Here is an 11,366-nt window from a genome sequence, read left to right as displayed (position 1 = left end):
TATCAGTTTTATAGTGCTGCTGATGTTTATTCAGTTCAACTTGGTTTAATTAAGCATCTTTCGCTGGTGCGAATGGGACATTAGTCATTTTCGACGCACACTCTAGTACTAGCGACCGTCAGGTTTCGAAAGGAGTATGACTTCGAGTTCGATATTTTCCAATACTGAAGCAGTGGGCTGGAAAGGACGTGTGTCATTTTGTCGGGCAAAACGTAATAACCGTTAATATTGTAAAGGACGATTCTTCTTGGTGAAAGAGGTGGATTGGATAAGATGGACGAAAAAGATGCAGTCGCAAATTTTACTATCAGGAAAGAGCTTCGATTACGTTCCTGAAGCAAATGCTGTGCAATTTTTTTTTGTTGTTGTTGTTATATTTTGCTCACGAATAGCGCCATGGAGCTTTACAGAGAATATTACATTTTGGTGTTTTTTTCTTTGAAAAATTGATTTCAGACGTTCAAATTTCATACTTGCTTCACTTAGCTTAGAATCGAATGGTCCTTAACGAGTCAACGGAAACGATGGACCACTCTGAGATAAACAGATTAAGCACCTAAAGCATAGGAGGTTATTAACGGAATAATTGGCGGAAGCTAGCATTGATCAGCTAATATGGAGTGGCGTCATTGATATTCAGACGTGTTTGTCAGTGGAGAGCATCGAAAACGCGCTAAGAAAAGTTAACAAGGAAAAACTGAAATGTCTTAAAACTGTTTATTGTGAATGTCGACTCTTTAACTAAACATTAGAAAGAGAAACTGGAGAGAAAGCATTTCCTCTCAACCAGAAGTGAGGAACACCTCATGGCGCATTTGCGCAAAAACACCTGTTTCAGAAACCTCCTTAAATGATCTTTTTAGCTCTTTCTTCTCGTCATTTTTAAGCACACTTCTCTGGATTGGTTCATGTCTTCGAGTCATATGATTGCTTGTGTGTTAGACAAAGAGGGTAAATTTAAGAAAGGAACAAGTTTTGGACAAAAGCAAAACAGATGTGAAATTTTCAAAAGCATTTTTTCTCCAGTCGATCTTTCTTCCACATACACTTGTGCAAAGTGGAGCGGAACTTCACTTCATGTTTTCGATTGTGTAACGCGTAATAAAACTTTAAAAAGAGAAAGAGCAACTATTGCCGTCACTACTGAAAAGTGTCAGGTGTTCCATTTTTTCTTTTTTTCTTCAAAACAAACAGTTCCGCTTAAAAGCGTTAATTCCATTTGAGATTTCGAAATTTGTTATTTGGTGCACACCGCTCCAGCTAATGCACAATTCCGTATAGTACAAAACAAGTGGCGGCCTCTTGGAGGGGTTAAAAATTGATCCGGAATCGTGTCGGTTTTCGCTTGCACGTAGAAGGAACCATTTTATTATGAACGTAGGATTGATATTACTAATACCTGATTCACACCAAAGCTTAAAAATGTTGTAAAGTTGTTTTCATGAACACGTTTCAATACTGTTTTCTTCTTAGAAGCTTCTTAAACCGATGTTTGTCGACGTCAAATTTACCGCATTGAAAATAAAAGCACGTGATTACATTTGAATACTATGGAAAACTCAGCTTTTAGTTCTCTGTTTCTGATTTTAATCCATTTAAACCCCGTTTAAATAAAGACATCAGGGGTATACTTTTGAAAGGATGAAACTGTATGTTCTTAGCTGATTAACCATCGCTAACAAAAATTGCAAACTGTGATCCTACTTCTCGAGGATGATGATGACATATCCTAATGCAGATTTTAAATTGGATTTTTTTCCTTGTCACCAAAAACGAAGATACACCAACAAACAAACGAGTGATAAACATAAAGGTAGAAAGCAAACTTCACCAGAAATGCAACGATCCGGAACTTTATTCAGTCTTAAACGCGTTAGTTTCCAGATCAACCAAGTTACTAAATGCGAAGTTTCGGCCAAAACTTTGCGTTATATTTTATGTATCAATTAGAATCATCATTCAGTCGGAACGTTTGACGTAGACTTTGTCACACGAGGGCGACAAAACTACATCTATTTTTTAAAGTCTTTTACCAACGATGGAAAAAATAATGGCTTTAATTTCCCCTTAAAAAAAATGCGAGTTCAATCCATTTTAATGAGAAAATTTGCGCCTCAGGACTTAGTATTGCATCAGTGGAAAGAATTGGAAAATGCGCAGGCGTAGCACCAGTAAGTGAAACTAAATTGTAGTGTTTTGTTAATTTCTTTTTCATATCGACAGCTGGACGGATGAATAAACGTTTCAAATTTCCTAATCTATGCTTTTATTTCATTGTCAACGCACCTTCGAAAAAATACCTTGTTTTAATTTTTGGTGTGATTTCATTTTTCTTTGGTTGAGGGGAGAACTTAAAAGAAAGGAAAGAAGGAATAGGTAAATCTCTGTGCGACGTTAGAACAATTTTTAACGCTGAGCATTATATCCCTCACATGCATGTTTCACCTAAAAATGCTAATTTAGCTTGAAAGTAGACCATTCCCTTCATTTAACCCTTCGCAATTGTCATATTAATGCCCTTAGTATGACGCAAATATAAGTACCTTTTCTCAGAGTGGTGAGCTTACTTTCACTTAGTGTTATCTGTGGTGACGTGTTTAGATACAAGTTCTCTAATATTACGACATCTCAGTGACGATTGAATTCGTTGTGGCCGCAAAACGTGATTCAACTAAACAAATAAGATATTATGAGCCTCTTGGCTTGTTGGTCAAAAAGTTGTAGCCACAGATTCGCCACAAAAGAATCACTGCAGAACGGCCTTGGAAATTGACTTTTTTTTCGTCAACCAAACGAATGCTAGGGGCATGTCAGAAACATCTCTTAATAGATCCCTTTCAGAGAACTTACAGTCCGTAGGCGGACAAAATATAACTGATGCCATACGAAATATTCTGGTAATCAACTGTGTAGTGAATATTCCCCTGGCTTCAACATCAATGGTCGGGAACGCGTTGGTGTTATATGGAGTATGGAAAACTCCAACTCTTCGCTCGCCATCTATTATCTTACTTTGTGGTTTGGCACTCTCCGATCTAGCTGTTGGCATCGTAGTACAACCACTTTTTATCGTCAATAATTTTCTTCGGGCATACTCTCAATCCCAAATTGTAAAAGACGTCTTTTCGAGCGTCTACAACACGTTTGGGTACACTTTATGTGGAATCTCTCTCTGCACAGTAGCTGTTATAAGCCTAGACAGACTGATTGCTATTGAGAAGGCCCTTGAGTATCCTGGTCTTGTTACGGTCCCTCGGGCAACGCGTGTTCTTGTAATTATCTGGGTAATGTGTGTTCTTTTGCCAGTCTTGCAGCTAAGTAGCTTGTACATTCGAGTGAGTGCTATTGGAATCGTAACAGCCATTTGTCTTGGAGTTTCCACCACCTCCCATCTGTTGATTTACAGATCGGTTCGGTACCATCAACACAGGATCCAGAGTCAGGTCCGAGCGGTTGGAAATAATACGAATGGCAGTTTGGACAACATGTTGAAGTTTAAAAAATCAGCGCTCAATTCTTTTATTTTGTTTCTTGTACTTTTTATCTGCTATTTCCCATATTTTGTTGTTTACGCCGTATCGTCGCCATACACGATCTCTGGCTTCCTAGCAAGAGGACTTACTTCAACAATCGTGTTCATAAACTCTGTGGTAAATCCCTTTCTTTACTGTTGGCGACTGGGCGAAATTCGAGAGGCTATGAAACAGACTGTCTTCAACTTTGGCTTTTGCAAATTTTCCATTGTGCTCTTTACAAAAGAACGACGATGAGAAACCAAGGTTATCACTGAAAAAAACATTCAGCATGAGTCCAGAATGGGCAACCTTTAGAATTCACCTCAATTCAAGCATTGAGTTGATATAGTCTAAGAAGTAAAATACTAGTGCGAAAATTGAAATAGGAGGGTCCATACAAACACGAGAGACTTCAAAAAAGTCAAGCCAACCCTGGTTTGTTGCAAGGACGACTGAAAGCCAACTATCATCACCCTCCGCCCTGCCTGGTATAGAAAAGAAAAATCCAACACAAGGTTGGATTTATGAGAAGTAGCCACCGCATAATTAAAAAAAATACTGGCTTTTTTTTCACCGAGGATAGGTAAAACGAGGAAAATATTTTAGGATGGGAGGGATCCGAAAATTACCAAGTTAATTGAAGATAATATATCAGTCTTTATGGTATCAGTTTCACAGGGAAAATAACGTTTAAATACTTTAATTCAGTGTCACTTGGGCATACTTTCCCATATGCGCTTCCGCAACGAAGGAAACATTGCAGGGACCACTCAGGTTTGCGCCTCCTACAGAAATAACCAGACTCGATGATTGAGGGGTTGGATTGGATCAAGGCTAATCGGCTAACGGCTACACTTTCAACTTCAACGTTCTGAAAAAGGTTTATAAAGACCAAAACGAGATGCGTTTCATGGTGCTCTACAAATAAACCTATTTTGTGTGATGTGCGCATAATATGTGAACATTAGGCAACACAACCTCATGGTTGAGTCTATGAAATTTTAATTACACGAACAATAGATGGCATGTTATGTAAATTATCAAGAAAACTGGAACTCATCTTCACTTTGTGATACTTGTCTCACTTTGGAATATCCGCCGTACTTTTTTAATACCTCTTGCACTTTTCATTATCACTTAACGCACTTTGCGACAAAAAGGCTGTTGCATTTAGTAATAACAGATCATCGCACGGTGTTGCACGTTGTAGCGACGATTATCGCACTTTGTTATAAAATTAGTGTAGATGTTCGTAGGGCGACGAAAACAAAACCAAAACAAGCCGTCATCCATGTCAATAACGACAGTAACAACAAAGAATATGAAAGAGATTTTCGCAGTAATGAACACTACTTAAGCAGCAGTGAAAAGAAGGCCTGAAAAATTCAGGTCTGTACGAGATTTGAAACCATGACCTATAGTGATGTTTATATCGACGAGAACGTTAATGATGATACTGATGATAATAATATTAATAAAGATGATGTTAATGATAATATGATAATAGTAATAATAATAGTAATAGTAATAAAATAATAATGACATAATATAAATAGTCCTTGATTCAGCGAAGACGTTGAGGCGCTCCGGCTTTATGATATTCCTGGGGAAGTATAATCGCCAATTCCATCTTTGAGGACGACCTTCAGACTGCATGATATTTAAAGGATCCCTTCCAACCACAATACCCTGCGCGCCCAAACAGAAAAAAATAATTAAGAAATAACTAGTCAAATAGAAAGAACAATAAATTTGGAACGCGATTGAGGAAATTCAAGACCTCAGTGAGGCAAATGTACTCGGATGAACGAGGATTTCTTTCCACTTCACGACTTGTCCAATACCGGATGGCAGAGAAAATGGCGGATTTCACATATCGTGCGCGCAATGTATTGTGGTTGGAAGGGATCCTTTAAGGTCTGTTTTGAACTAGTTTGTGATGGAAATTAGCTTCTATCCGTATTATCGAGTTCTCCATAGTAGAAAGGCGTCCTTATGCGAGAGTTCACTGTATGTAAAAAAATATTAGGAAATTATTGAAAGTACGAGCAACGAAAAAGTCCTGTATGATAAAGATTACCTGGATAACTTTCTTTTTCTTACTTACCTGAAGTAGTGAAAACAACTTCTGGAATTAGGATGCAATATCACTAAGCGTGTAGGATATGTCCAGAATTATGATTGATTAAGACGCAGACTCTCTTGAAGTGGTCAGTAGAATATATTCAAGATAAAAACTTACATTCAAAAACATAATGATACAACTTTCCCGCAGATCAAAAAACAAGCTGGCCCAAGTGATTTATAATCTCTTGGCTGGCCAGACGAAAACTTTGAATTAAATTTGCCATAAAATCAAATGGACCATAAGGAGAAAAACTATTTATTGAAATTAAATGCAAAGTTTCTCGTCCAATAAAATTATCATTCACAGTAGAAAGGCCACAATCTTTGGCACAAGTGTTACTTAAGCGCTGTCGGTCGCACATTCACAACTTTCCTAGTGTTCTCCAAAATATTGTGTAGCAATGAATCTTCAATTTAGACACTACTTTTAGTCAGTCTCAAATCGTCGGTCAACCAAAGTAGAGTTAATCAGGTCTTGAAACATCATCGTAGTTTCCCAAATTTCTATTCACGAACGGTTCGCCATTCTGGAAAGCTTCGAAATATTCTATCATCTCGTTGAAAACTCAGAGGCTTAATCATTTTCTCGACAGTTAGCTATTGTAAGTCCTTTCCATTTAACAGCGTCAAAGCAATCCTCTCGATTCATTTGCATTCCGCCTTCACCGACCGCCACCGCATTCAAGAGAATTGAGCTCGATTTTTTTTTTCAGTAAAAGTTAACCCAGTCTGCTTTCAGAGAAATCGATTATCATAACTTGTACAGCGTTTCCTAATTAAGATAATGAATTAACTGAATTTTTCATCATGTTATCTTGTAGGCTTTTTACTGCCTCTTCGTAATCGGCTGTAAAGTTTTTATGAAGGAAAACACTGCTCGAACCTCTAACACCATATTTGGGCAAGAATTGCACTCCTGATGACACTGATTGGCCGGCTAATAAACCCCGGCTTGTTTTTAAACAATATGGGGGAATTAAGACACTTCATGCCGATCAGGGTTAAAAGCTTCTGTTATAACTTACTAATGCAAGAGCTATCACTTGGAATACTGCTTGTTTTTTTTTCCTTGATGACATTTGCTGGTGGAATATTTATCTCGAAACCAGCTCCTTGACAACGTTCAAATTATAAGTTTCTTGTAAAAAGAGGGGAAAATTACTAAATGCTGAATGGTTGAGACATCGGGCATTTTTCTTTAATTTTGGTAATGTTCCCTGCAGCTGCCGATTGAAAATGTGAATTGAACTGAAAACAAGAAAGAGACTTAAACTTACGTTAAAGTGTTAATAATTTCTAGTTGGTAAATGTTTCTTAGCACGTTTGGTTTCATCAATTTGGCGTTGTGGTAAAAAATACGTTCCACTAAGCTCTTTCGTGCGTTTGACAGTCCATTAACTTTAATGAATCCCTACCTAATGGCGCAACAGTGTAAACTAGTCATCACATGTTGGCTCATAGAATTAAGGATTAATATCAGCTGCGTTTTCAAAATTTACAGAGATTTCTCTCGTCGCTGTTTGACTCGGTCAATTTAATTTCTGCAACTTCTTAAAATCCGACTACCTACTCCTAACCAATGTTCCTCCAGCCTGTTCTTCTAGGCCCTCTTGAACGCACGATATTCTGTGCCCAACGCGAAAACAGATGCCTCTGCTATTTAATTACTTCGTTATTAAAGCGCCTCTGTAAATATTGTTCTTTGAGAAATTCCAAAACAATCGATTTCTCTCCCACAACGGTTATTTGTCTTCTAACAACTGCCTTGTCAAAAAAGTCAGTGGATCTATTTACCTCAAAACGAAAATCCAAAGGACAAAGAAACCAATGGCTAATACCATCATGCATAATATTTTGCTGATAAATTGTGTTTTCAACATTCTTCTTGCATTAACATCAATCACCGGGAACACGCTGGTGTTACATGGAATATGGAAAACATCCAGCCTTCGTTCACCTTCAATAACGTTACTTTGTTTTCTGGCATCGTCTGATCTCGGTGTTGGTGCGGTCGTGCAGCCTCTTTTTGTCGCAAATGATTTCATATCCTTGTACTCTGAATCCCAGGTACTTAAAGATGTCTTTTTGGATGTTTTTAACGTGTTTGGTTTTTGTGTATGTGGGATATCTCTTTGCACGGTTACAGCCATTAGTGTGGACAGACTCATAGCCATACGGAAGCCTCTCCAGTATCCGAATGTTGTTACAAATTCTCGTGTGACTTGCACACTTGGGGTGATTTGGACAGTTTGTGTTGTCCTAGCAAGCTTCGAGGTTTGGGCGAAAAGATTCCTTTTGATAGCAATGGAAACTGTGATATGCGTCTGTTTGTTTATCTCGACTATTTCTAACCTGATAATATACGGAAAGGTTCGCCATCACCAACATGCGATTCAAATCCAGGTGCAAGCGGTTGAAACAAATAACAAATTCATCACCAATTCACACGTGGCGGGACTGAAAAGATCTGCCTTGAACTCTTTTATAGTATTTCTTGTTCTACTAGTCTGTTATTGTCCATATTTTGTTGTTTATCTGGTTTCTTCATTTCATAAGATGAACAGTTCTCTTGCAGCTTCTCTAACCTCAACGGTCGTGTTTATGAACTCAGCTGTTAATCCTTTTCTCTACTGCTGGCGATTGCGAGAGATTCGCAGTGCCGTAAAAAAGACTTATCGAAAGCTCGTTTGCTGTAAATGAAACATAGCACTTAACACTCAATATGTGTATACAAAGCTTATTAATTGTGCTCAGAAACTGGTTGCAGAATACATTTCAATGCAGCATCATTAACACGTACTTGGTCTTTTAATTTACGTTTGCAAGACTTTGCTGTGTTGTACTAGTCGAATGTTGAGTTGCTGCCTATTCTTTTTAAAGGTAGAAATCGTGAGTTGAATTGCTCAGCCCGAGAGGTGTAGTTATTGAATTTGAATCATACGATTATTCAACACTCATGTGTACGTAAATTATTAATAAACAACGCTTGTAGAAATAGCTATGTCATGCAACGCTTGCAAAAATAGCTATGTCATGTTATTTTATAGGAAAATTCATTACCTGACGAGGGAATTCCGCTTTAAATTGCTCGCGAAAACCGATATCGCACGAATCGCGAAGCGATTCGTGCGATATCGGTTTTCTAGTGAAATTTAACACGGAATTCACGAGTCGGGTAATGAATTTTCCTTGAATCGCATCATTGAATTAAAATAGGAAAACAAGAAAACAGCAATAATATTGTTTGTTTTCATCCTGGGCGAGCCATTTCGTAGTCAACTGTCAGAACTGTTATTGCGTTAGTGAATAGGAAGCAAGGTCAGTCGTGCACGTTAGAACCTTCGATATCTTTTATTTGAACCTCGTTTTTACATTCGGTTTCAAACCTTTAAACAAGCTTCGCACTATTTAAGGATAATGGTGGTATTTCACTGAATTTACAAGCCGTTTATTTTTTAACATCTTCTTTTCAAATTTCCACTGAAAGTTTCTGGAGAAGGAAAATAATTTACACCTTTTATCTCTTTGGTGGCAAAACGGAAATAAGGGAAGTGTGCAAGCGAAATTACTGAAAGTTTAACATTGCGATTAATAAAAGGTAAGTACTTTGAAGTGTAAATACGTGTAGTGATATTTGATTCCTTTAAAAACAAAGAAGTGTTTCATGAAAAGTAAAAAAACTTTTATCTTTTTATTTTTAGAAATTCACTACTGGCAGTGCCATTAACTGAATCGTTGGGATGAACATTCAACTGAAAGTTGATGGAAATGTTCACTGGAGAGTTGTTGAACGATGCATTGGTGAACAGTCCACCTTGTACTATTGCTGTTAGACCTTCACTACTATTATTCATTGTTGTTGTGTAATTGCCGACTACTGATGGAGGTGCAAGGCTGTTGACATTAATTTCTCGCAATGCTTCAGTGCGTGGACCACCGCCGGCGTTGGCTGCTGTGACAGTCGTAGTAGTACGACTGAAAATCCAGCCAACTTGCTTGACATCCTTCGTTGTTTTTCTAAAAGATTATGGCTGTAGGTGGATATTGAACCCGGGTTGGCGTGACCTGTTAGCTCGGAGATTGTTTTTCCTGGGCCGTGTTCACAGGATTTTCTCGCTTTCGCGTTGTCGCGAGCGAAAGAGGTTTTTCATGCCTCTCCAAGAATTGTTGTCTCTCACTGAGTCTAACTCTCTCCGTCCACTTAAAACTTAAATTCAGACACAGTGACTAGACTAGAGATCGCGAACTCTTAACGCTACTGGCTACACTAGCATTGCAAGCGCTAAGGTCTAGATATTCCCTAACGTTGATTTCAATTGTTTAAGGTCCCCAGATGCAATGCAAAAGACTAGTACTTCCTTTTCGGTTTTCGGCTGTTCATAATATATGCATTGTAGATTAAAACTATACAGTAATTGAAACTTTATTCCAAGAAAATATTCATTTTTCGTATCTACTTGAGTTCCTTTTATGGGGATGAGATCAAATTTAGGATCGTAAGAGAAATCCATTTGACTTGTGAAAAGGAAATAGTCACTGAAATGATCATAACAACGTCATCGCACTGTGACCTTTAGAAATGAAGTAGTTCCTGTTGGGTTTTTTCGCAATTTTTGCACAACCATGTAAAAAGCTTTCTTTACACAGCTGCATAGGTTTCGCAACTCCACTGTAAGGGTCATTTCCTCATTTTATTCAATTTAAACCTTGTATGAACTACTTCATAACCAAAATGCCAAGGTTAGTTTTATTTACTTCCCCTTATTTCCCAGAACTCATGATCAATGTTCCTGGAAGATTTTTCTCTGTCTTAGTCCGTCCACTAGTGTACGCTATGGTGTTTACCATTTGTTGAAATTTTAAGAAAATACTGTCCCATGAATACGTAGCACAACTTCTTAGTCTTGCAGCTGAGAGAGCGAAGTGTTTATTTCGATTCCCTTTTCCTGTGTTTACGAAATGCTGAGGCATCTTACTGGTTTTAATTAATGATCTGTGGACTTCAAGGGTGTCTGACCCATTGAAAAACGTGGATGCGGATTTTTCGTTCCCTGCACGAAATATTTATCTTTTGTTGCTTTGAAAATCTAAAGTATAACTTCTTCAGTAAAGGTTCACCTGCAGAATTGTAACGTGCATACACTGTTTCACGATCTTTAAAGACGTATACAGTACGTTCGTAAATTTTATAGCACGGATACAATTGCCATGTTAATGCAACACATATTACGTTACGTCTCCCCTTGCCTCCTCCCCACTCCCCGCTCGTTAACGTTAAATTCGAGACAGCCGTCTTAACAATGGGCTACCAACCTTAGTACGTAACTGAATGGAGCACCTGGGAGTGTTTCTTTTTTTATTACTTTCGTCCTTGGCTTTAAGGCGACTTGAGGTCCATTAAATTTTAAGTGAGAAAATAAAAAAAAAATAAAAAGAAGATTTAAGCCAAAAAAAAAAAAGAAAAAAAAAAAGAGGAACGGCATCTTTTCGCCACCAAAATGGTCTGTTGCCTGCGGCAGCTCAGCCATTGTTGTGATAATCGAGGAGAAAATTGAAGTGTGAAATCAGTGGTTGAAAATATAATTTTCTCAGCTGTGCACGTGAATCTCTCAGTGTGTAATTCAGAAAGATCAGGGTGACCATAAAACACAGCTCTTCTAGCTGCAAGACTAAGAAGTTGTGCTACGTATTCATGGGACAGTATTTTCTTAAAATTTCAACAAA

At 37.9% G+C, this 11,366-nt stretch overlaps 2 protein-coding genes across 3 annotated transcripts; both read left to right on the top strand.

Moving 5' to 3' along the window:
- Positions 1 to 2,264: 2,264 nt before the first annotated feature.
- On the top strand, positions 2,265 to 5,169 carry LOC111337263 (melanocyte-stimulating hormone receptor-like). Its single transcript, XM_022943538.2, has one exon. It carries the CDS (start codon positions 2,808 to 2,810, stop codon positions 3,768 to 3,770), a length of 963 nt encoding a protein of 320 aa, XP_022799273.2. The 5' UTR covers positions 2,265 to 2,807; the 3' UTR covers positions 3,771 to 5,169.
- Positions 5,170 to 7,381: 2,212 nt separating this feature from the next.
- LOC111337266 (melanocortin receptor 4-like) lies at positions 7,382 to 10,094 on the top strand. 2 transcript variants are annotated; one of them, XM_088760895.1, is made up of 3 exons: positions 7,382 to 8,960; positions 9,130 to 9,240; positions 9,344 to 10,094. In XM_088760895.1, exon 1 carries the CDS (start codon positions 7,470 to 7,472, stop codon positions 8,340 to 8,342), a length of 873 nt encoding a protein of 290 aa, XP_088617021.1. In that variant the 5' UTR covers positions 7,382 to 7,469; the 3' UTR covers positions 8,343 to 8,960; positions 9,130 to 9,240; positions 9,344 to 10,094. The 2 variants fall into 2 exon arrangements, with proteins under 2 accessions (XP_088617021.1, XP_088617020.1); XM_088760894.1 differs by having other exon boundaries at positions 7,382 to 9,240.
- Positions 10,095 to 11,366: the final 1,272 nt, after the last annotated feature.

The sequence above is a fragment of the Stylophora pistillata genome, chromosome 5 (assembly GCF_964205215.1).
Source record: "Stylophora pistillata chromosome 5, jaStyPist1.2, whole genome shotgun sequence".
In the NCBI taxonomy this organism is placed as follows: Eukaryota; Metazoa; Cnidaria; class Anthozoa; order Scleractinia; family Pocilloporidae; genus Stylophora; species Stylophora pistillata.
Note: the sequence above shows the minus strand (reverse complement) of the source record. Positions and strands in the feature narration are given on the sequence as shown.